A 25000-nucleotide genomic window follows, 5' to 3' on the forward strand; every position below is an offset into this window, starting at 1 on the left:
CAGTAACGCCTCCTTTGAGAAATTAAAACTGGGTTGGGGGTGGTGGCGGAGGGCGGGAGGAGGAGGGTGGGGCAATGGTGGAGCTTGATTGTGTGTGGTGCGTGTTCAGTTTGTGTGCGTGTGCGTGTGTGAGTGTGAGTGTGTGTGTGTTCGCTCGCGCGCACCCGCATTAGTATGTGTCCGTGCATGTTCAGTTTGTAAGTGCAAGTGTGTAAGTGTTCAGTGTGCGTGCGTGCGGGCGTGTGTTGCACGCGCGCGCGCGTGTGTGACGCGCGTGTGCGTGTCTTTAAATCTGTAAACTCCTCTTAGCCCCCCCCCCCCGGCCCCCCCCCCTTCCCTTCTTTACCCCACAACCCTAACCGGGTGCCCCAACCCACCTAGCTAAACCCCCGCGCAGCGAAAGAGAAGTGTTGTCACAAGTGGTAGAAGTGAAACGTAACGCGGCGGGTGGGCAATAATAAAAAGGGGTGTACCGAGTCGGGCTGGAACAGTCGGGCGGCAAGAGCGTCAGTCGAAGACAACTGTGGAGTTCTAATTGTTTGTGCACGTGTGTGTGTGTTTGACTGTGCGTTTGTTGGCGAGACTTCTGCCTATGACAAGCCTCCACAGAGAGAGAGTGTGCATGTTCCTCTTCGTTGTGGAACCTTTTTCAAAGTGATTTTTTTGTTTGTTTGGTGGTGTTGGTAGTGGATTTTCACAAGAGAGTATACATTATAGCGACGGACATGGCATTATGTGCTGAATAGTCCGTGTGGAGTAAATTGAAAGAGCTGTCGTGCGTTGCTGGATCAGGTTGAAAAACCAGAGTGTTGTCAAAGTTAAGATTGGAGGTTTATGTCTTTTGAAAATACCGACACGTCGAGTATGTGGACTTTTATTCATTCATTCATTCTTTCAATTCTTTCTTTTCCCCCCTTTTTTTTCATTATTCGTTCTGATCCTTTTCGCGTGATCCGAAGCGGTATAATATTGCGTGAAAGAAAAGAGGAAAATCAGTCGTGGAAGAAAGAGAGAATATTCAAAACTGTCGTGTTCCTGTTTTGCTGAAAAATGATGTGGATATAATGATATCGATTGAGCAAGTGAAACATGAAATATATAATGCAAAACAGGAAAGTGGCTAAACACGCACAGACAGGCAGGAACTGGATACATAAACACACGAAGAACAGAAGAAAAAAAAGAAAGAAAGAAGTTGCATTCATCCCAGATCGCAGCGTTTTCAAGTTTTGTCTCTATTGAACTGTTTGTGAACGGTTGAGGCCATATACACGTGCTGTCATTGTGCACACAGGACAGCATTATATTCCACACATTGCGTCGCCTGTTATTTCTGTCATGCGCTTCAAACAGGCAGTGGGCATAAATGTGAATGAATAAACACATAAACGTAGGCCAGTTTTAGTAGAACAAAAAAGGAATTGCATGAACTTAAGAAATTATATATATATATATATATATATATATAAAAAAGGGGAAAAAAGCGTCGCTTGCAGTTTCGTTTGTATCGAACGGTTTGTAAACGTTTAAAGCCGCATGCATGTGCTCACATTGCTATGATATTATTTATCTTACATAGCGTCGGCATCAGGTTTTGTTACATCGCGTTTGTGCCCCATGTAAAGTAACTTTACATTTTATTTTTAGTACGTTACGAAACGCTACAAGATATTGCGTTACATTACCATGCAAGGCAGAAAAATGTCAGTGTTAGTTGTGGTACACAGATACATCACTATATCGTTTAGTTCCTTGGCCAAGTGTTTGAAGGAATGAAAAAATAACCCGTCTTGAATTGTGTTAATTGTTCAAACACTCACGTGTTTGTGTGTACATTGACGTGTGAGTTGTTGGGGCCAGTTGTTCATTGTTTTTTTGTTTTTTTTTTGTTGGTTTTTTTTGTATTCATTTTAAATTTTCTGTTCCGAATTTCTGCTCAGTGAGCGTGCGAAACGGAGTATAAACTTTCTAATTTCCCAGCAGTACTGCTGATGATAATACTGATGTGATGATGACGATGATAACGACGATCATGTTGATATTCAAGACGAGAGTATGAAATAGTCTATAGTAGTCTTGATAATGATACTTCTAATGATGTGATATTGATAATGATAACGACGATGATGTTGATGACGATAATCAACAACCAAGTAATGAATAAACGAATGAGTGAATTAAAAGCAAACATGTTGTTTATAGCTGTATAACCCGGTCGAGATGGTAAGGAACAAATGCAGACAGCCCGCAAAGAGCACACACTATTCCTTCTTGCCGATATGGCAATCAATCAGCAAGAGTCAATAAAATGCCCACGTCACAGAAATGACAATCGACACGTTAGGCACGCAAGGTTTTGTCGTAAAACTCACAATATCGTTAATCAATCCATAAAACTGACTCCACCACCAGAGAAGTCCTAATTCATGTATGGTGTTAAACATCGTCATTCACGAAGTCTTTTCTCTGCTTTTATTGGGGTGTTGTGCTATTGCCACATATTTTCTTCGAGTGCGCTTTGGCGATATATCATTATTATTATTATTATTGTTATTATTATGAGCATTTACGCCTTATCTTGAAAATAAGTCCTAGGCGTTTACAAATAGAACACAGATGTAAACATCAAAAAGGAAAAAAATATATATACGGTCGGGGAATGTCAAAAGGTGCTTTTATAATTTTCATACAGGATCGAGACTTGCGTTGTTTTTTGTGTGTTTTTTTTTTGTGTTTTTGTTTGTTTTTTTGTTTGCTTATTTGTTTGTTTTGTTTGAGACCACGTAATTGAACAACACTCTTAGCGTCATTTCATGTTATGTCGAAGCTGGCAACCAGACCTGAGCGTTACAAGACACCTGCAGTGTTGACAAGGAAAATATAGGCAAATGCACTGTGATATTTGCAGTGGTGAAGTGGGTGACACTTTTTTTTGTGTTGTCACCCTGTGTGTGCAGTGTTCGCGATGGAACCTGCCTGTCTGAGTAGTTTTGAAGCCGGTTTGTGGGGAGAAAAGGTAAACATTTATTTTGCCATTATCTGTGCTGAACTACAGGACTGAGGACGCGGGAGAGTAAGATAACCTGATATCGCATTGACCCTCTAAAAGGAACAAAGCACAAAGATGAACAGTGAACTACAAATGCAGTGCTGAGGGTACAGAGAAGGGGTAAGGATGGGAGAGTGTGTAGAAGTGGAGGAGGGACGTGTGTGAAGGGAGAGGGCTGGAAGGCTCTGCAGGGAGGAGGGTGTGTTGGGGTGGGGGTGGGGTGGGGTGGGGGTGGCAAGAATCGAATCCCTTTTGGGGTAACGATCGACGCTTTTCCAACACAGCTGTATATCTAAGTCCCCTGGATGAAAAGAAAGCCATTGTCAACCGTGTAAAATGACGCTGCCACAGAATTCCCCCTGATGTCTAAGTATCTAATAGTTACATTATGTGTACAGTTTCCTTTTCGTTATCGGGATAGACTTATCACACCGCCCCTCCCCCCCTCCAACAACAACAACAACAACAAAAAAACCCAACAAAAAACCCCAACAAAACCGAAAAAAGGGGAAAGAATCGGCCCCCCCTCTCCCCCACCCGACCCCCAGTGAATTTCTAACCAGTGACAGCTTGTCTTGTTGAGTGCGTTTACATGCACTGATGCGTGCTGCACACTTTGAATTTCAGTCTTCTCTGAACCAGCACCCCACCTCTCAAGGACTGGAGACATGGAAGGGGTGGTGAGGGGAGAGGGGGGTGGAGGGTGGTGGGGGTGGGGTGGGGGGTGTAGTGGGGGTGGCGGGGGGTTGGGGGAAGGGGAGGGGTATGTAGTCGCTCTACCTGGTACCCCAGTTCGGGATTCCTCCAATTACTCCAGGTCCAGTGGAGATGGCGAGGGGAGTTGGGAAAAAGAGGACAGGGGGGAGGAGGGGTGATTTAACGTCCCAGGCAAGCTTTGTTGATCGTGTCTGGTGAACTACGCTTGTTTGAAGGGACATGTGAATTCCGGCCGATTGCGGTTGTTAGACGGTATCGCCGGTATCCTGTGAGAGTTCGCATGTCAGTCAGACGCGGTTCCGATTCCCAGGGGGGCCCTGGTAATTTGGCTGAGGGTGATAACTGCCGCTGGGAGTGAGTGTGGGGTTTGGGCCTGGATTTAACACGGAACGACGGGCGCAATAGCCGAGTGGTTAAAGCGTTGGACTGTCAATCTGAGGGTCCCGGGTTCGAATCACGGTGACGGCGCCTGGTGGGTGAAGGGTGGAGATTTTTACGATCTCCCAGGTCAACATATGTGCAGACCTGCTAGTGCCTGAACCCCCTTCGTGTGTATATGCAAGCAGAACATCAAATACGCACGTTAAAGATCCTGTAATCCATGTCAGCGTTCGGTGGGTTATGGAAACAAGAACATACCCAGCATGCACAACCCCGAAAACGGAGTATGGCTGCCTACATGGCGGGGTAAAAACGGTCATACACGTAAAAGCCCACTCGTGTGCATACGAGTGAACGTGGGAGTTGCAGCCCACGAACGCAGAAGAAGAAGAAGAAGAACACGGAACTGACAGCCCCACACCGAGAACACATTGATTTCGTTTAGACAGGCAGCAAGAAAGGCAAGGGATGGTTGACAATCGCAGAGTTTCGTTGCGACCTTAGGACTCAGCGATTATGTATTATGTGAAAATTGTATTACCTGTGAAATTGACGATTGTGCCTTTATTTAGACTGAACACATTTACCCACGAAAACGGAGTATGGCTGCATACATGGCGGGGTAAAAACTGCCACGCACGTAAAAGCCCACTTGTGTACGTACAAGTGAACGTGGTGGTTGCAGCCCACGAAAGAAGAATAAGAATAAGACTGAACACACACACACACACACACACACACACACACACACACACACACAAGCATATTGCTTCAAAGAATTCACTCAATAGATTGCATGTTTAAGAATGATATTTTCCACTCATAAATTCACGTTGACAATACTTGAGAAATCGCATATAGAAGAGTACGCTTGTCAGATCCCATTTACAAAAAAGAAAAGAAAAAAAGAAAGAAAGAAAAGAGTTGCTAACACACATTTCAAGTCACGGTATAAGTCCTGTCGATTTACAATCCTTTATACAGCCTCACACACACACTCCAAAATCACCTGAGAACCAGACTTCTACATTGAAAACACCATCTCGGCACGACTTGATATCAGACTTTCTGGTAGATATCTTAAAAAAAGAAAAAGAAAAAGAAAAAAAAAAAAAAAGCTGCTGTTTTAACCAAATCCTACCATCGTCACCCAAAACCCGAGCAATGACAAAAGTCCGCGTCGCAGCAACCGCTAAAGAACCCGTGGGGCCATGAGCAGTTAACTTAATACTGATATCACACGGAACTACTCGCTTTGGAGCGCCCACCCAGTGAGAGGTACTACAGATCTGTTGGCACAGCTCTTGACCGTCTCCGGGTACCTAGCTCAGCCCTGCACCCAGTAAAGACGTTTTTTTCTTCCCTTTCTTCTAAAGTGTCTTGAGCTGAGGAGGCCGTTGTAGTAAATCTCTGAGGCACCGTACCCCCCCACCCCCAAACCCCCGGCCCCCCAACCCCTTACCCACCCTGTGTGTGGTTTTCTCGCTCAGTAGATGAAGATTTCATTTTTTTTACGTCTTTCCAGTCTGAGTGATAAATATTAGAAGTAAAACACCACCACCACCACCACCACCACCACTGCCACCACCGCCACTACCACCACCACTATCACCACCACCATCACCACAACCACTACCACTACCACCACCACCACTAACTCAACCACCACCACCACTACCACCACCACCACAACCACTACCACTACCACCACAACCACTAACTCCACCACCACCACCACCACAACCACCACCACCACTGCCACCACCATTACTACCACCACCACCACCACAACCACTACCACCACCACCACCACTACCACCACCACTGCCACCACCACCACCACCACCACCATTATCACTACCACTACCACCACAACCACCGCTACCACCACAACCACTACCATCACCACCACTACCACCACCACCACCACCACCACTGACCACCACCAACAAAAAAACCAAAAACAACAACAAATCACAAAGCACAACAAAACGAAACAACAACAGCAAGAAACCAAAGCAAAGGAGGGTGAGGGATAGAGGAATCAGGGACAGGAGGGTGGGGTGAAGGGGTAATGGAGAGGGGCGGGGAGGGGGGGGGGAAGGTGTGATTGTGTGTGTTGGGGTGGGAGAGGGTATGGGGGTGGTGGTTGTGGTGGGTGGTGGTGAGTGGGTTTTCAGAGTGTATGTTTTGAAATGTTGTGACTGGCTTGTTATCTGTTACGATGCAATTTTATTGTCTGTAAAATTCACAGAAATTTATTGTTCAGTTCGAGTGCAGGTAACATTCCATTAACATTAAAAACAAAAAACAAAACAAAACAAAAAAAAACAAAAAAAAAAAAAAAAAAAAAAAAACAACCAACAACCACCCCGCAGTCTAGTTTAGAATATGACCATTCATTAAAATATGCATCGCGGTACCTTAATTAATGAAATTATTGCAGACCAGGTTGGAAAACCGCATGTCATTCAGAATGAAATGATATGAAAATCGAGAATTCACTTCCTGTAACACGTACCCACAAATAAATACACACCCTATCACCCCATCCACCCACCCACACTCCTCCTCCGTCACACACACACACACACACACACACACACACACACACACACGTCAAAACACACTGGCTTCAGCAGTGCACCATGTCGTTATGATGGCGTCAGGTTAAGTTATGCATTAACAACAGTAAGAAAGTAGATATTCGAATTACGTAGAGCATGTCAAAAGAAATGAAACGAAATTTTATCGAACCAGTGATATCCAAATGCCCACGCTTTTCCCCCCAAGATCTTGGTGTGAAGTATGCCTGCCGCCCCTCCCCCTCCCTCCCTAACCCCTACAAAAATCAGTATGACCTTTCGGCTCGGTGCATTGAGGTAACATCGTAAATGATGACGGTATTGCGTGACAGGGAAAAAAAAGAAATCATTCAATAACTATGCACACTGCATGCAGTTCGATGGTGAAATCATTGCGTGTCGTCAGTAATGATGATATGATTTTGATGGGGAACGCGCACCGTGAAGACGAGACGTGGTTGAATAATGCATGGAAAGGGTCTGCGGAGGGTTTCTGCCATTCTGTAATTCTCCTGTGATTGATGAAGGCTATGTCAAAACGTTGACATTTTCCATGCCAGTTTGAATAAGAAAAAAAGTATTACGAAAAATTCCCTCATATCGAATGTGTGAGAAATTTGTTTCACAATTTATCTACAACGAACAAAAGTACACCACCTTCTGGGAACACAAAAGAGTCTCTCTGGCACGGATTACACACGATCTTTAACGTCAAAGTGCGTGTTTGGTTTTCTGCATGTGTATACACGCTTTGGGGGCTGAAGCACTGTAGCAGATCTGCATGTTATGTTGCTCTGTGAGGTCGGGGGAAACCTCCCAACGAACTCAACTGGTCTCCACCGTTAACCTTCATACTGAGCACCGATAGCGGGACCGACCCCAGGACTCTCAGACTGAAAGTCCATCGCTCCAACCACACGGCTGTTGGTCCCGTCTGAAGGACTTGTGTGGAGGAAATGTATGGGTCGGGTTAGCCACCGCGCAGGGCCAATAAACACACACACACACACACACACACACACACACACACACACACACACACACACACACATACACACACACACGCGCACGCACGCACGCACACACACACACACACATACACATAAGCGCACGCACGCACGCACGCACGCACACGCACATACACACAACTCTCTCTCTCTCTCTCTTTCTCTCTCTCTCTCTCTCTCAGAGCCAGCCAGACAAGAATTCCACTTGTTCACGTCTCACTGGCGACCGTACACATACGTACCACTTCCAGTATGTTCTTATCAAACTGCTAGTGTCAGGGAGGAGAAGCATTTTTGTCAGCCTCGTACGGACGTGTTTGACAAGGAAGACCTACGTTTTGCTTGAGGATTAGTACCCCAAGTTCCCTTGTGGGTCCGATTAAGGGTGTTTAGTCAGGTCGTATGTGCCATGAGCTTAGAATGGCAGGCAGAACTAGGTTATATTTTAGCATTTCAGTAAAAAAAAAAAAAAAAAAAAAAAAAAAAAAGACAAAAAAGACAGGAGAGAGAAGGGGAAAGCGTGTGGTATTTTCGCGTCAGAGAAAAATGTTGATCAGTGAGCGGAACGAATAAAAACACTGTTTGGTTGATTTGATTTTATTCTTTCTTTCTTTTTTCATTATCACCACTAAATGGCATCGGCTTCCTGCGGTGCCCTCTTCCTTAGGGAGATCTGCCCGAAAGCCATGCAGAAAAACCCTCTTAATACTTACGAGTAACGCATTCGTCACACTTCGTTGATTATTATTATCATTATAATTATTCATTATGTTTTGCATGGTGCTATGAGGTTAGAACTGTGCTTCATTCGTGTCACATCCTACGAACTGGTATAGCAGAACATTGACCGACTTGTAAGAATCTTAATCTAAACATGAACTGAAATCCTGAATTGTTTATCAGCAAAATCAAATCCTTCAAGCTGAGATTGAAGAGAAATATTATGTAGAGCACATTTTTTGTGAAACTTCCCGACTCTAAGCACCCTGGTGTTTTGGCCGCCGTTCTCTCGTTCAATTTATTTATTTATCTATTAATTAATTAATTAATTAATTTATTCATCATTTTATTTATTCAGTGTTATGAGACCAACGGCATGGAAGGTTGCTTTAAAAAAAAATCCTTCACTAAACAGGATGTGCATATGTTATGTGCAGGCAAAAAAAAAAAAAAAAAGGAAAAAAAGGCCAGTCCATAAGCGATATTATTTCCCAGCACGTGGGGCACGTTTGCGCGCGCGCGGTACAGAGTGATCGATTGATATTAATTCTGTGGATCGCTTGTCTTCGATGCGATCGATAACACACAAAACTACTGAGTGGTTTTGTTAGCATCATTTCCGAGTGGACCAGACTGGGTCACGCATTAATTTTCACAGTGAACCTGGCACGATTGTGAACTCTTATTTAGATTTGTTTTGTTGTTTTTTCTTCTTCCAAATTTCACCCACATTTTTACCCTCATTTGCCCAGTTTCTCCCAACCCTCCATTCATCCACATCTCCCACCCCTTCTAACCGATAATACTCAGATGTATTCATAAATAATTTAACAAAATGTCTTCAATCACCGATATGTGTGACGGGACATTAAACAAAATTCCTCCTCCTTGTGAACTCTTTACCGGACCAGACAGGATTGTGAACTTCTCAGTGGGAAACAGGATTATGATATCGTAGGTCTGTGAACGTCTCAGTGGACCAGACAGGATTGCAAACTTCTCAGAGGTCCAGACAGACAGGATCATCAATTGCTGAGTGGACCAGACAGGATTTTAAACTTATTAGTGGACCAGACAGGATTTTTTTCCCGATGGACCAGATAAGATTATAAACTTCTCAGTGGAGCTAACAGGATTATAAACTTCTGAGTGGACTACGCAAGATTATGAATTTCTCGTTGAACCAGACAGGATCACAAACACCTTAATGCTGATGGATACCAGTAGTTCTGCAGATGACTCAGACTCTGATGCCGAGTCGTTCGACTATAGTGAGTATAAAGTGTTATAATTTTAGTGTTTGAATTCTCTCTATTGTGAGCATAAAGTATGAAAATTTCAGTGTTTGCTCTCTTCTGCAGTGAGCATGTAGTATAACAATTTTTGTGTTCGCTGTCTTCGTTGTCTGCGTGAGTGTGTTTAGATAGCTCTTTTGACATGTTGAAGATTCTGTTCCTGATCCTTCTCTGTGTTGCTCTCTGTCTACCTTCTGTTTTTCTGTTTTTCTTTCTTTTTATCTGTTTTAGCCTCTCTCTGTCTGTCTGTCTGTCTCTCTCTGTCTCTCTCTCTCTCTCTTTTATACACACACACACAGAGAAAGGAGCAGGCGTGCTCAAAAGAACACACATACACACCAAACACGTGCATACTCGTTATACACGGAGGCACAGAAACAGAAGGAGAGATCGAACTGAGAGACCAGCTGTATGTTTGACTGGTCGGGGTGTGGGGGGTGGGGTGGGGGGGGAGTGGTGGGGGGGGGGGGGAAGGGGTGAGGGGGGAGCCATAAACCATAGCCACCCAACGCCAAGGCCACTTGACCGACGTACCTTGACCTGTCCGAGCCAACCTGTGTCCCGTCCCAAGTCTGCAATTTCCAAACAGCACTGGGACCAAAGACCTGTAAATACATTCTTTGGTGTGACAAAGTTGGACCACTGACTGTACACTAAAGATGGAAGCAGACCAGTTTTAAGCAAGAGAGGCAAGGCCTTCAAGACTCACTTGTGACACGAAGTGGGACCACTGACTCCATACTAAAGATGGAAGCAGACTTTAAAATAAACAAACAAACAAAAAAACAACAAAAACCCCCCTCCCACCTGATTATTGATTCGGGAGCGCAGAGACGCAAACACACACACGCGTGTATGAGCGTCCACACACATAGGCGCCCAGGCACACAAACGCGCACGCATCCCGTCATACCTGAATATGTACTGTTTCAGAATGGACAAGACTGTGTTTCTTTTTTTTTTCATTTTAGTGATGTGCCGCATTATGTTGTATTGTGGATGAGATATGGGTCTATACATTGCTGGTTTTTATTTGTTTATTATTGTGCTATGCTGCACTATATTGTATTGTGGATGAGATATGGATCTATTCATTGCTGGGTTTTTTTTCTATAGATATTTATTATTGCGCTTTGCTGCACTATATTGTATTGTGGATGAGATATGGGTCTACACATTGCTGGTTTTATTTATTTATTATTGTGCTATGTTGCACTATATTGTATTGTGGATGAGATATGGGTCTATACATTGCTGGTTTTATTTATTTATTATTGTGCTATGCTGCACTATAGTGTATTGTGGATGAGATATGGGTCTATACACTGCTGGTTTTATTTATTTATTATCGTGCTATGCTGCACTATATTGTATTGTGGATGAGATATATAGGTCTATCCACTGATGGAGAGAATAAAGATGGCGCTGGACTCCGGCGACGGCTCTCCACGGAGAGAGCTGACACTATTTTCAAGGGAACTTTTTTTTTTGAGGGGGTGGGTGGGGTTTAATTGTAGAGATAAAAAAAACCCCACAGAACAGTGCAGTAAAGCACTGTATTGTACTGTATTGTTTTGTGCAGATCAGTACAGTTTAGGACAGTTGAACATTATGGGTGAAAGTTTGAAAACAAAAACAAAAACAAACAAACAAAAAAACAACAACATTACAACAGAACGCCTCGCACCAACACACAACACGACACAATACAACACCAATACGGTACAATACAAAAATTCATTCATCAACACACACACACACACACACACACACACACACACACACACACACACACACACACACACACACACACACTTAAAAAAATGTGTGGGTCGTGGTGGTGGTGGTGGTGTTGATTGGAAACATAGCATTAGCTTTTGCTTCTGGAGAATTGATCCTCGTGTCCCTTCTTCCAGCCAACCAACAATATCCAGGTTGGGGTGGGGGTTGGGGGTGGAGGGGATCGATATGTTTCTTTCTGATGGCGCCTTTGTGATTATGTCAGCTCCATAAGCGGCAGGTATTGTGTGATGGTGGTGTCGTTAAGGGGAGAACAGTGGACTGCAAATAACCCACCACCACCGTCAATGTTGCAGTTGGGATATATTGGCTTTATGCGGTTGGCGCCGCGGTACGACCATGAAGAAGAAGAAGAAGGAGACGAAGAACAATACAACAGCTACAGGAGATAAGATTACATTGATGACGGCTGGTTGAGAATATGGTTAAACAAAATAAACAAACAAATATACGAGAAATACGCGAACGACCATGAAGAAGACGACGAACAACAGCGCAACAGCGACAGAGTTAAGATTACATTGATTGCGACTGGTTGAGAAAATAATGGTTAAACAACAACAACAACATACAAGCAAACCAGAAACACTCATCGAAACCCAAGCAACCAAATAGAAAACAAGAAGTTCTACTGGGTGTTCATTATTTCATAGAAACGCACGCACGCACGCACGCACACACACACACACACACACACACACACACACACACACAGATACACACACTATTACTGTCTTCATCGTTTCATCATCATCATTGTTTACTTTTGATCCAGTTTCTTATACAACTTTTTTTTTTTTCAAATTACAGAATTGAATAGATAAATTTATGGTCTAAGTAAAATCGAATAAGATTAATGATGTAGAAGAAGAAGAAGAAGAAGAAGATGAAGAAGAAGAAAGTAGTAAAGATAGGGAAACGTAGATTTTTTAAAATATATTTTGTTTGTTTGTTTGTTTTTGTTTTTTTTTGCCTTTTGTGGAAACACCCGTTTTAGTGATACCTGTTCATGTATGTCCCTCGTTCAGTCTCGTGATCTTTTTGTCTTTCTCTCTCTTTGTACGTTTTTTTTCGATATATTTTATATGTCACTTTTCTGTTCTGATTATGTTATTACCTGTATGTACAGCTGCCTGTCTATATCACACTGACTTTTTATGTTGCACTTTTCCCTTCCTTTTTTCTTAAAAAAATAAGCATCTATTATATTTCTTTTTCCTCTCCTGTCTTTGTTTGTCCGAGGTTTCAAGTAGTAAAAGATGAATGTGGAGTGATAGCCTAGAGGTAACGCGTCCGACTAAGAAGCGAGAAAATCTGAGCACGCTGGTTCGAATCACGGCTCAGTCTCCCTAGACTCCACTAGACTTTGAGTGGTTGTCTGGACGCTAGTCATTCGGATGAGACGATAAACCGAGGTCCCGTGTACAGCATGCACTTAGCGCACGTAGTAAAAGAACCCACGACAACAAAAGGGTGCTCCCTGACAAAATTCTGTAGAAAAATGTCACTTCGATAGTGAAAAACAAATAAACCTGCACGCAGGAAAAAAAAAAAGAAAAGAAAAAAAAAAGGTGGTGCTGTCAGTGTAGCGACGCGCTTTCCCTGGGGAGAGCAGCCCGAATTTCACACAGAGAAATCTGTTGTGACAAAAAAAAGAGATAAATACAAATACAAAATACAAAAAAATGAATTCCCTGTTGATTATCATGGCTCCCCCTGCCCCTTCTCTCTCCCCCCCCCTCAGACACTATCCGCCCCCCCCACCCCCGTACCCCCACCTCCCTCGGGTCGGTGTTCCAGCGAAGTTTAAAAAAAAGTTGAAAGAAGTAGTAAAATCAAATGTTCAGATACCTCACACTTGGTTTCAGAAAAGCAGCGCCAGGGTGTTGAACTCATGGCGCAGTATGTGCAATGAATGAATACAGTTACCTGTTTCAAGCCTTGCTGTTAATTAATTAAGGACAAAAGCTTAGTTCAGTCAGTATGCCTGTCTGTTTGCTTGTCTCCTTGTCCATGCCCCCGTTACTTCTTCACTCCGCTCTCCCTGCCCCAGTATCCATGTCTATGTGTTTATGTCTGTCTGTCTGTCTGTATGTATGTATGAATGTATGTCTGTCTGTATGTCTATATGTATGTATGTATGTATGAATGTCTGTCTGTCTGTATGTATGAATGTCTGTCTGTATGTATGTATATCTGTATGTATGTATGTATCTATCCTCTGTCTATCTGTCTGCCTGTCTGTCTATCTGTCTAGTGCGCGCGTTTCGTGTATGAATTCAAATCCATATTCGGTTCCCTTTCAATGTGAATCTTTCGTGTGGTCTAAAAACAACAACAACAACAACAGCTTGAGATTGTATATGAAGTCAGTTCTCCCCGTCCGTCTGTCCCTCTGTGTTTCTGTCCGCCTGTCTGTCTTTCTGTTCATCTGCCTGTCTGTGACGGTCTGTCTGTCTGTCTTTCTGTTCCCCTGCCTGTCTGTGACGGTCTGTCTGTCTGTCTGTCTGTCTGTTTCTTGCCTACTTCTCTTCAGACAGAGGCATAGAGACAGAGGCAAGAACAGAGAAGGAGACACAGATTCTGATGACGATGGTCATGGTGACGATAACTCAGATGATTATCGTGATAGCTGCAGTTGATAACGATAACAGTGGTGGTAAAGCTATGGTAACAACTGCGGTGACGACGACGACGAAGACAACAAATAAGGTAATGATGATTATGATGACGACGACGATAATAACTGGTCATCAACACCTAGAGCCATCTTTCGGAGACTGGATGTTGGTAATGTCATGGTGTGTATGGATATATATCAGGCCTGACGACGATGATAATAACTGGTCATCAACACTTAGAGCCATCTTTCGGAGACTGGATGTTGGTGATGTCATGGTGTGTGTGGATACGTTTCAGGCCTGACGACGATGATAATAACTGGTCATCAACACTTAGAGCCATCTTTCGGAGACTGGATGTTGGTGATGTCATGGTGTGTGTGGATACGTTTCAGGCCTGACGACGATGATAATAACTGGTCATCAACACTTAGAGCCATCTTTCGGAGACTGGATGTTGGTAATGTCATGGTGTGTGTGGATATATATCAGGCCTGACGACGATGATAATAACTGGTCATCAACACCTAGAGCCATCTTTCGGAGACTGGATGTTGGTAATGTCATGGTGTGTGTGGATATATTTCAGGCCTGACGACGATGATAATAACTGGTCATCAACACCTAGAGCCATCTTTCGGAGACTGGATGTTGGTGATGTCATGGTGTGTGTGGATACGTTTCAGGCCTGGAGATATCGGGGGAGAACCTTGAGGACCTGCTGGCCTATGATGACCTCTTCCTGGACTACTTCAATGCCTTCCTGGCGCTGCCCGTGTGTATTCCTTCTTCTTCTTCTGCGTTCGTGGGCTGCAACTCCCACGTTCACTCGCATGTACACGAGTGGGCTTTTACGTGCATGACCGTTTTTACCCCGCCATGTAGGCAGCCAAACTCCGCTTTCGGGGGTGTGCATGCTGGGTATGTTCTTGTTTCCATAACCCACCGAACGCTGACATGGATTACAGGATCTTTAACGTGCGTATTTGATCTTCTGCATGCATTTACACACCAAGGGTGTTCAGGCACTAGTAGGTCTGCACATATGTTGACCTGGGAGATCGTAAAAATCTCCACTCTTTACCCACCAGGCGCCGTCACCGTGATTCGAACCCGGGACCCTCAGATTGAAAGTCTAACGCTTTAACCACTCGGCTATTGCGCCCGTCTGTGCGTATTCCTAACTTCGCCTTTCCTTTGTCGCTGTCGTCATCGTCGTTGTTAACAGCTGTCCATGTTGTTGTTGTTGTTGTTGTTAAAATATGTCTATGATGTTGTTTTTATTTAAACACTATCTGTAATTTTATTGCTATTGTTGTTGTTAAAGTTGTCAACGATTTTGTTGTTATTGTCATTGTTGTTAACATGTGTCTATGATGTTGTTAAAGCACTGTCTACATTTAATTTTGTTGTTAAAATTGTCAATGATTTTGTTGTTGTTTTGTTGTTTAAAGTTGTGACGGGCGCAATACCCAAGTGATTAAAGTGTTGGACTTTCAATCTGAGGGTCCCGGGTTCGAATCTCAGTAACGGCGCCTGATGGGTAAAGAGTGGAGATTTTTACGATCTCCCAGGTCAACATATATGCAGACCTGCTTGTACCTGAGCCCCCTTCGTGTGTATACGCAAACAGAAGATGAAAAATGCACGTTAAAGATCCTGTAATCCATATCAGTGTTCGGTGGGTTATGGAAACAAGAAAACGGAGTATGGCTGCCTACATGGCGGGGTAAAAACGGTCTTACACGTAAAAGCCCACTCGTGTATATACGAATGAACGTGGGAGTTGCAGCCCACGAACGAAGTTTGAAGTTGTCAATGATTTTGTTGTTGGGAGTTTGGTATCTAACCGTCGATAGGCGCTATGTAAGTGTCCATATCATTGCTTCATTGATAGATTGTTGTTTTTGTTGTTAAAATCCATCATGTTTCGTAACTAAAAGTTGCATATAATTTCTTTCTCTCTTTTTCTTCCTTCAGAGAAAATGTGTGCAGCGTATAATAATGGATCATTATTCCGCACGTTTTGACACTTTCTTATATCCGAAAATGAATTTGAAACCTTTTTTTTTTTATCTAAACATTTAAAGCATTCATCACATGCATGTGTATGTCTACGTCTATGTACAGGCAAGTTTTAATGGAAAGTCTTGATTTTTTCTTCCCCAAACTGCAGGTGTTTCCACAAGCGCTGGTATACAATCGTCTGACGGGCGCCTTCGAGGAGGTAGACGATGGAGGTCCCATGGAGCAGCCCCCCACCTCCTACGGGGCTACGGATGCCGAGAGAGAGAAGATGCTGGAGTGGGCCCGGCAGGAAAGGCTGCCCATGTTCCTCAAGTGAGTCTCGTCAAGTAATCATCATCATTGAAAATTGCCCAGCTGAAGAGAACACGCCCGTGTGGTACTACTGTTGGTGCTGATCGCGCTAACTGCGTGACAGATGTGTGTGTGTGCAGGTTACGCCGGTCAGACCCCATTCTCAGGTATACATTAGCGATTGGTGGTTGGTAAACTTTACCTCTTTTTAACACGCAAAAATGTAGATGGTCAAAGGTTAGTAGCTCCGACCTTTTAATACCCAAAATGTTGATGGTAATAGGGTAGTAACTGACCCTTTTACACCCAAAACGTAGATGGTCAAATGGTAAGTAACTCTGACCTGTTTTACACCCAGAATGTAGATGGTCAAATGGTAAGAAACTCTGACCTATTTTTCACCCAAAGTATAGATGCCATTAAGGTAGTAACTCTGACCTTTTTACACCCAGAAGATAGATGATCATCGGATGGCAATTCTGACCTTTTGCACCCCATATCAGACGGTAATACGGTACTAACTCTGGCCTACTCAAAAGGTCTGACTAACTCAAAAGGCAGTTGATCATCGGGTGATAACTCTGACCTTTTTACACCACCCTAGAGGTAGATGGTGATGGGTGGTAACTCTTTTTTCTACAACCAAAAGTCAGAGGGTCATTGGGTGGTAGCTCTGACCTTTTACACCCAAGATCAGATGGTTTTCAGGTGGTAATTCTGTCGGGCCGTTTTACTCCCAAATGGTAGATGGTAAATCTAACGTTTAGACCTGGTGATGGGTATAATCTTCACCAGGTCAGCCAGAGTGCACTTTCCTTGATGTCTTGTACCACGTTTGGGCCAGACAGACAAGTTTGCATGTTCTTATGCCAACCGGTACAGCAACAAAACAGTTCTGGGAAAAAAAACCCACACACCTTCAAACCTCTTCTCTTCTTCACTAGTAATGTAAGAAACCCAGAACAGCAGCAGCATCAATACAAACAACAACAGCATCAGCAGTACAAACAACAACAGCATCAGCAGTACAAACAACAACAGCATCAGCAGTACAAACGACAACAGCATCAGCAATACAAACAAACAAACATCAACAGTACAAACAACAGCATCAGTGGTACAAGCAACAGCAGCAGCATCAATACAAACAACAACAGCATCAGTGGTACAAACAACAGCATCAGCACAAGAAACAAACAACAGCATCAGTGGTACAAACAACAGCATCAGTGGTACAAGCAGCAGCGGCATCAGAAATACGAACAACAACAGCATCAGCAGTACAAACAAACAGCATCAGCAGTACAAACAACAGCATCAGTGGTACAAGCAGCAGCGGCATCAGAAATACGAACAACAACAGCATCAGCAGTACAAACAAACAGCATCAGCAGTACAAACAACAGCATCAGTGGTACAAGCAGCAGCGGCATCAGAAATACAAACAACAACAGCATCAGTGGTACAAACAACAGCATCAGCACAAGAAACAAACAACAGCATCAGCAGTACAAACAACAACAGCATCAGCAGTACAAACGACAACAGCATCAGCGGTACAAACAACAACAGCATCAGCAGTACAAACGACAACAGCATCAGCAATACAAACAAACAAACATCAACAGTACAAACAACAGCATCAGTGGTACAAGCAGCAGCGGCATCAGAAATACAAACAACAACAGCATCAGCAGTACAAACAATAGCATCAGCAGTACAAACAACAGCAGCATCAGTGGTACAAACAACAACAGCATCAGCAGTACAAACAACAACAGCATCAGCAGTACAAGCAATAGCATCAGCAGTACAAACAACAGCATCAGCAATACAAACAAACAAACATCAACAGTACAAACAATAGCATCAGCAGTACAAACAACAGCAGCAGCAGTACAAACAACAACAGCATCAGCAGTACAAACAACAGCATCAGCAGTACAAACAACAGCAGCAGCAGTACAAACAACAACAGCATCAGCAGTACAAACAACAGCATCAGCAGTACAAACAACAGCAACATCAGAAGTAGAAACAGCAGCAGCAGCAACAGTACAAACAACAGCATCAGCAGTACAAACAACAGCAACATCAGAAGTAGAAACAGCAGCAGCAGCAGCAGTACAAACACCAGCTGTCTATGCAGTTTGAAAAAAAAAAAGAAAAAGAAGTAGAAGAAAAAAAAAAAAAAGGACAGCAGGAGTAACAGCAGTCGCCACCCCCCCCCCCCCCCCCCCCCCCCCTAACCTTCACCTCACGGTGTTCTCCCCATCAGAACGCAGCTGTTCCGAGAGCTCAAGCTGGTCAAGCTCTTGCTGCGGCCCCTGGAAGAGCGCCAGTCTGCCAGCCGCGGAAGCAGCCGGAACCTGCGGGGTTACAGCCGTCAGACAGAAACCTACGTGTCGTCGCTGAGCAACAGCGTGGACAACAGCGCCCACGGCGCTCTGGACGACGATGACCTGTGGGGCGAGCTGCACTACTCGGCTCTCTACCGATACCAGAGGCCCGGAAGCCGTGCCCTCAGTGTGCCCATCAAGTGTATCCATGGTCGGTTTGAGTGTGTGTGTGTTTCTGTTTTTTTTTTTTTTTTTTTTTTTTTTTAGGGGGGCTTGGGGGGAGGGGGATGGGGGCCGGGGGCGGAGGGGGAGTGTTATTGTTTATTTATTTATTTGTTTATTTATTCATTCATTCAGTTGATTTTCTCTCTCTCTCTCTCTCTCTCTCTCTCTCTCTCTCTCTCTATATATATATATATATATATTGCCTTGGGTTCAATACACAACCGACAGACCTGGAGGAATCGGGTGAACCGTTCTGCTATATGGTTCCTCAGTGAAGAAGAAGAAGAAGAAGAAGAAGAAGAACGAGAAAAAGGAGAATAACGAGAAGACTAAAAATAATGAAGAAGACCAAAATGAAGAACAGGAAGAACAAGACGAACACAAGCAATAGCAACGATAAGAATATGATGAACAAGGACAGGAAGAACAATAACAATAACAAGGACAAGAAGAAGAAGAAGAACAAGGACAGGAAGAACAAGGACAAGAAGAAGAACAAGAACAAGAACAAGGACAGGAAGAACAAGAACAAGGACAAGAACAAGGACAAGAAGAAGAAGAACAAGAACAAGGACAGGAAGAAGAAGAACAAGGACAGGAAGAACAAGAACAAGGACAGGAAGAACAAGGACAGGAAGAAGAAGAACAAGGACAAGAAGAAGAAGCAGAAGAAGAAGAACAAGGACAGGAAGAACAAGAACAAGGACAGGAAGAACAAGGACAGGAAGAACAAGAACAAGGACAAGAAGAAGAAGAAGAACAAGGACAGGAAGAAGAAGAACAAGGACAGGAAGAACAAGAACAAGGACAGGAAGAACAAGGACAGGAAGAAGAAGAACAAGGACAGGAAGAAGAAGAACAAGGACAGGAAGAAGAAGAACAAGAACACGGACAGGAAGAAGAAGAACACGGACAGGAAGAACAAGAACAAGAACACGGACAGGAAGAAGAAGAACAAGGACAGGAAGAAGAAGAACAAGGACAGGAAGAAGAAGAACAAGAACAAGGACAGGAAGAACAAGAACAAGGACAGGAAGAACAAGAACAAGGACAGGAAGAAGAAGAACAAGGACAGGAAGAACAAGAACAAGGACAGGAAGAAGAACAAGAAGAAGAAGAAGAACAAGGACAGGAAGAACAAGAACAAGGACAAGAAGAAGAAGAACAAGGACAAGGACAGGAAGAACAAGAACAAGGACAGGAAGAACAAGGACAAGGACAGGAAGAAGAAGAACAAGGACAGGAAGAAGAAGAACAAGAACAAGGACAGGAAGAACAAGAACAAGGACAGGAAGAAGAAGAACAAGAACAAGGACAGGAAGAAGAAGAACAAGAACAAGGACAGGAAGAACAAGAACAAGGACAGGAAGAACAAGAACAAGGACAGGAAGAAGAAGAACAAGGACAGGAAGAAGAAGAACAAGGACAAGAAGAAGAAGAACAAGGACAGGAAGAAGAAGAACAAGGACAGGAAGAAGAAGAACAAGGACAAGGACAGGAAGAACAAGAACAAGGACAGGAAGAAGAAGAACAAGGACAGGAAGAAGAAGAACAAGGACAAGGACAGGAAGAAGAAGAACAAGGACAGGAAGAAGAAGAACAAGAACAAGGACAGGAAGAACAAGAACAAGGACAGGAAGAAGAAGAACAAGAACAAGGACAGGAAGAAGAAGAACAAGAACAAGGACAGGAAGAAGAAGAACAAGAACAAGGACAGGAAGAAAAGCAACTGGAAAAGAAAGGGAGGTTGGGAAAAGAAGCGAGTCGACGGAAAAAAACTACCACCGAAGTGACTCGGCAGCAGCGCAGTGCCTGCTTTGGTGTGTGTCCTTCTGGCGATCTACATTGATGGTTACGTGTGGACGGCCGGCGCTGAGACTGCCGGCAGACGAACTAGGGTGTGGCTGTGGCTGTGTAGGCTGCTATACGGGGTGGAGTGGGCTCTGAATGAGCAGCGTTTGAGAATATGACCGTCAATCGTGTCCGGCTATGACCCATCAGAACAGCAGAGGAGGCAACTTCTGTCCCGACTATCTGGGCTGGAATTTGATCATAGTGGAGAATGTCCTGCCCAAGTTACACACCTCTCTCTCTCTCTCTCTCCTTTTCGACCAAGAGGGTTTTGGGACAGTCAGCGTTGCAGCGGTCCCCAGCTCTGCTGAAACAAGGCAGATGATGGAGTAGCGAAAAATAAATAAATAAATAAATAAATACATAAATGAATAAACTAACAACTAAAAAGTTATCATCAGTGGCACTGGCTTGAAGTTGTGTACCTCTGATGAGTAAAACGTTTTGTATTTAGTCTGTGAATAGAATAGACACAAGTACAATGGTAAATCTCTGTGTGTGTGTGTGTGTGTGGGTACCTTAGGTAGGTACGTATGTAGGTATGTAGGTATTGTATGAAGGTATGCATGTAGGCATATATGTAGATAGTTAGATAGGTATGTAGGTAGGTAGGTAGGTAGGTACGTACATACTATATGAATGTATGTATGTAGGCATGTATGTAGGCAGTTTGATAAGTATGTTGGTAGGTACGTACGTTCTGTATGAAGGTATGTATGCAGGCATGTATGTAGGTTAGTTTGATAGGTATGTAGGTAGGTACGTACGTACTGTACGAAGGTATGTTTGCAGGCTTGTATGTAGGTAGTTAGGTATGTAGATAGGTAGGTAGGTACGTACTGTACCAACGTATGTATGTATTTGTTTGCTCGCTTGTTTGTTTGTTAATGTTTTTTGGTAATCTATTTATTGTCCATTATCTACAGACGACCAAGCCTACGATGAGGAAGAGAGTGATGACTACTACTACGTCAGCCGTAAAACAGGATCCTCCGCGGGCAAGTCTCAGCAGCGGATGACCTCCACAGCTGGCGCCAAGTCGGCGGCTGACAAACGAACATCTACCGAGAAGAGAGCAGCAAGGTTAGTATTGCACCATGTCTGTGTGTGTTGGTTTCAGTGTGATGTGGTGTGATGTGTTGTGATGCGATGCGATGTGTGTGTGTGTGTGTGTGTGTGTGTGTGTGTGTGTGTGAACAGACGAAAGTCTAGGAAAAGTTCGTTTATTTATTCATAGTCTGTTCATCTAAGATGATGATATTAGACTGAAAATAAATGATATTATTATTATTATTATTTGGATTATTATCATTCCTATCATAATGATGATTGTTAGTATTAATTAGAAATCGACATTTCTGTATATTCGAATGAAAAGGGGGGCGGTTGAGGTGGAGGAGAGGGGAGGCAAGGGGGAGGGGACTAAGAAAGGAAGAGAGAGACAGACAGACAGAGACACAGAGAGAGACAGAAGACAGAGTCTAGGAAAAGGAAAAGAAACAGAAAGTAAGAGAAAGAAATGGATGGGCGTGTCACAGAAATAAATCCTAACAAAACCGTGGAAAGAACATTTTCATCCTCATCGAATGGAAAGTGGCGACTGTGTTGTGCTGTGCTGTGCTGGGTGTGGGTATGGGGGTGGGTTTGAATAGGCGATGAGGTGGGATGAGGGTGCGGTTTGGCAGAGGTGTGTGTGTGTGTGTGTGTGTGCGTGTGTGTGTGTGTGTGTGTGTGTGTGTGTGTGTGTGTGCGTGCGTGCGAGTATTTGTGTGTGTGTGTGTGTGTGTGTGTGTGTGTGTGTGTGTGTGTGATGTGGGTGTAAGTGGGGATGGGTTAGTTAAGGGGATGAGGTGGGGTGGGGGTTCGGTTTGGTAGTAGTGTGTGTGTGTGTGTGTGTGTGTGTGTGTGTGTGTGTGTGTGTGTGTGTGTGTGTGTGTGTGTGTGTGTGTGTGAGACAGTAAAAGGGTAGAAGAGGATTCATTACAAAAAATGTTTATTCATTTATTTAGAGGATTCATTACAAAAAATGTTTATTCATTTATTTACTTATCTATGTATTTATTTGATAATTTTACATATCATTACTTTTCTTTTTTTTTCTTTCCACAGAATCTCCAGCAAAGTGGAAGTGATCCCACCTGCAAGCAAAAGTGGTCAGTCGGCAATCATTACAAAAGAATAAAGTGCATTGTCTGTTTCTGTGTGCTTGTTCCTTTTCCCATCTATATGACCCTCTTTGTAAGCCTTTATTTCTCTGTGAAAGATATACTTCCTCCACTTCATTTAACTCAAAACTGCAGAAAAGCACGTACTTGGTATTTTTGACTTCTTCTGAATTTCGTAACGTATTTGGGCTCGGCATATGAGATATTGATGTCGAGGAACGTTCGTTTTGTCAAACATCATTTGGATTCTTGTTTTAGTTCTATCCTGATATTGGGCATGAAGTCTGTTAATGTCCTACGTGATTGTCTACGGTATCAGTATTTAAAAGAAATACGTATTTAAAAAAAATGCTTTAACCCATTCAATCCTAGGGAGTTTACAGCTTCAGAAGGCTTACCCTGTCATACTGAAGCAAAAAAAACAACAAAACAAAACAACAGCAACAAAAACAAACAAAACCCCCCCAAAAAAACAAACAAACAAAAAACAAAAAGCCAAACGCATAGGACATACTAAAATTGATCAGGTTTTTTTTCTTCACAATTTGAACGTGTAGACACAGCCGGAAATACTGTAGAAGTTACTTCCCTTTGCTTGCGGTTTGTGCATATGTTGGAACGTGGAAACCATTTTAGGGAAATATAAATTTTGACGCCAGAACACTGGTTGGGGGCAGGGTTCAATGCTTTAAAATGTGCATATGTTATTCAAACGACAGGGAAAACACGGTCCTCTCAGTATACCAAAGGACCACCAGCTTCGTCAACCGAAGAAATGTTCAAGAAAGGAGCGAGGTGAGTGACGGTGTGGCTTTTTAATATAAAGATCATTTACAGTAGTGCCCAAACGCTCAGCATATTCCACGGATTGACATAAGCTTACAGCTGGACCAACAACACAGCGAGAGCTGTATGACCAATGGTTTCTCCATTGCAGTTGGAAGTCATTTACAGCTTAGTCTTTTGCTGAGGGACTATGACTTTCAACCAAGGAGGCGACGGGCGCCATAGCCGAATGGTTAAAGCGTTGGACTTTCGATCTGAGGGTCTCGGGTTCGAATCACGGTGACGGCGCCTGGTGGGTAAAGGGTGGAGATTTTTACGATCTCCCAGGTCAACATATGTGCAGACCTGCCAGTGCCTGAACCCCCTTCGTGTGTATGAGCAAGCATAAGATCAAATACGCACGTTAAAGATCCTGTAATCCATGTCAGCGTTCGGTGGGTTATGGAAACAAGAATATACCCAGCATGCACACCCCCGAAAACGGAGTATGGCTGCCTACATGGCGGGGTAAAAACGGTCATACACGTAAAAGCCCACTCGCGTATATACGAGTGAACGTGGGAGTTGAAGCCCACGAACGCAGAAGAAGAAGAAGAAGAAACTATGAGGCAAGATTCCACTGGCTCTTAGTGCTGCAGCCTTGGGGGGTAGGTGGGGAGGGGGGGTAGTTGGCCTTTGGGAACCATCCCAACGCCGACTGTCCTAAAACCCTGTTGGCGGAGAGAGTGGGGATGTAACTTTGGCAAGACACTCGATCTCCACTATAATCAAATTCTAGTCCAGATAGCTGGGACAGCAGTTGCCTCCTGGGACACGACTGACTGTCATACATCATTTACAGTTAGGTCCACGAACCACGCCCATGGTCTCGTCACCCGTCTTGTCCAAGCCTTGCAGACACAAATAAACGGGCAGGTATTCACACACGGCCACTCTCACACACACACATACCCAATTCTTCCCCTCCCCAACGCACACATATAAGCATGCGCGCACACTCGCACGCAAACACGCACGCACGCGCGCGCGCGCGCGCGCACACACACACACACATACATACATACACACGCATGCACACACACACTCACACACACGCACGCACGCATGCACGCACGCTCACACACACAGACACACACACAC

The 25000-nt window shown here is 43.8% G+C and overlaps 1 protein-coding gene across 1 annotated transcript in view; it reads left to right on the forward strand.

The window, feature by feature from the left end:
• Positions 1–511: 511 nt before the first annotated feature.
• Positions 512–25000, forward strand: part of LOC143295827 (uncharacterized) — a 93862-nt gene continuing 69373 nt past the window's right edge. The window contains 8 exon segments of the mRNA XM_076607469.1: positions 512–862; positions 9371–9730; positions 14862–14950; positions 16352–16515; positions 18773–19044; positions 21836–21992; positions 23019–23062; positions 23794–23869. Of these exon segments, the coding sequence (XP_076463584.1) occupies positions 9667–9730; positions 14862–14950; positions 16352–16515; positions 18773–19044; positions 21836–21992; positions 23019–23062; positions 23794–23869 (866 nt within the window). The 5' untranslated portion in view covers positions 512–862; positions 9371–9666.

The sequence above is a fragment of the Babylonia areolata genome, chromosome 21 (assembly GCF_041734735.1).
Source record: "Babylonia areolata isolate BAREFJ2019XMU chromosome 21, ASM4173473v1, whole genome shotgun sequence".
Lineage (NCBI taxonomy): Eukaryota > Metazoa > Mollusca > Gastropoda > Neogastropoda > Buccinidae > Babylonia > Babylonia areolata.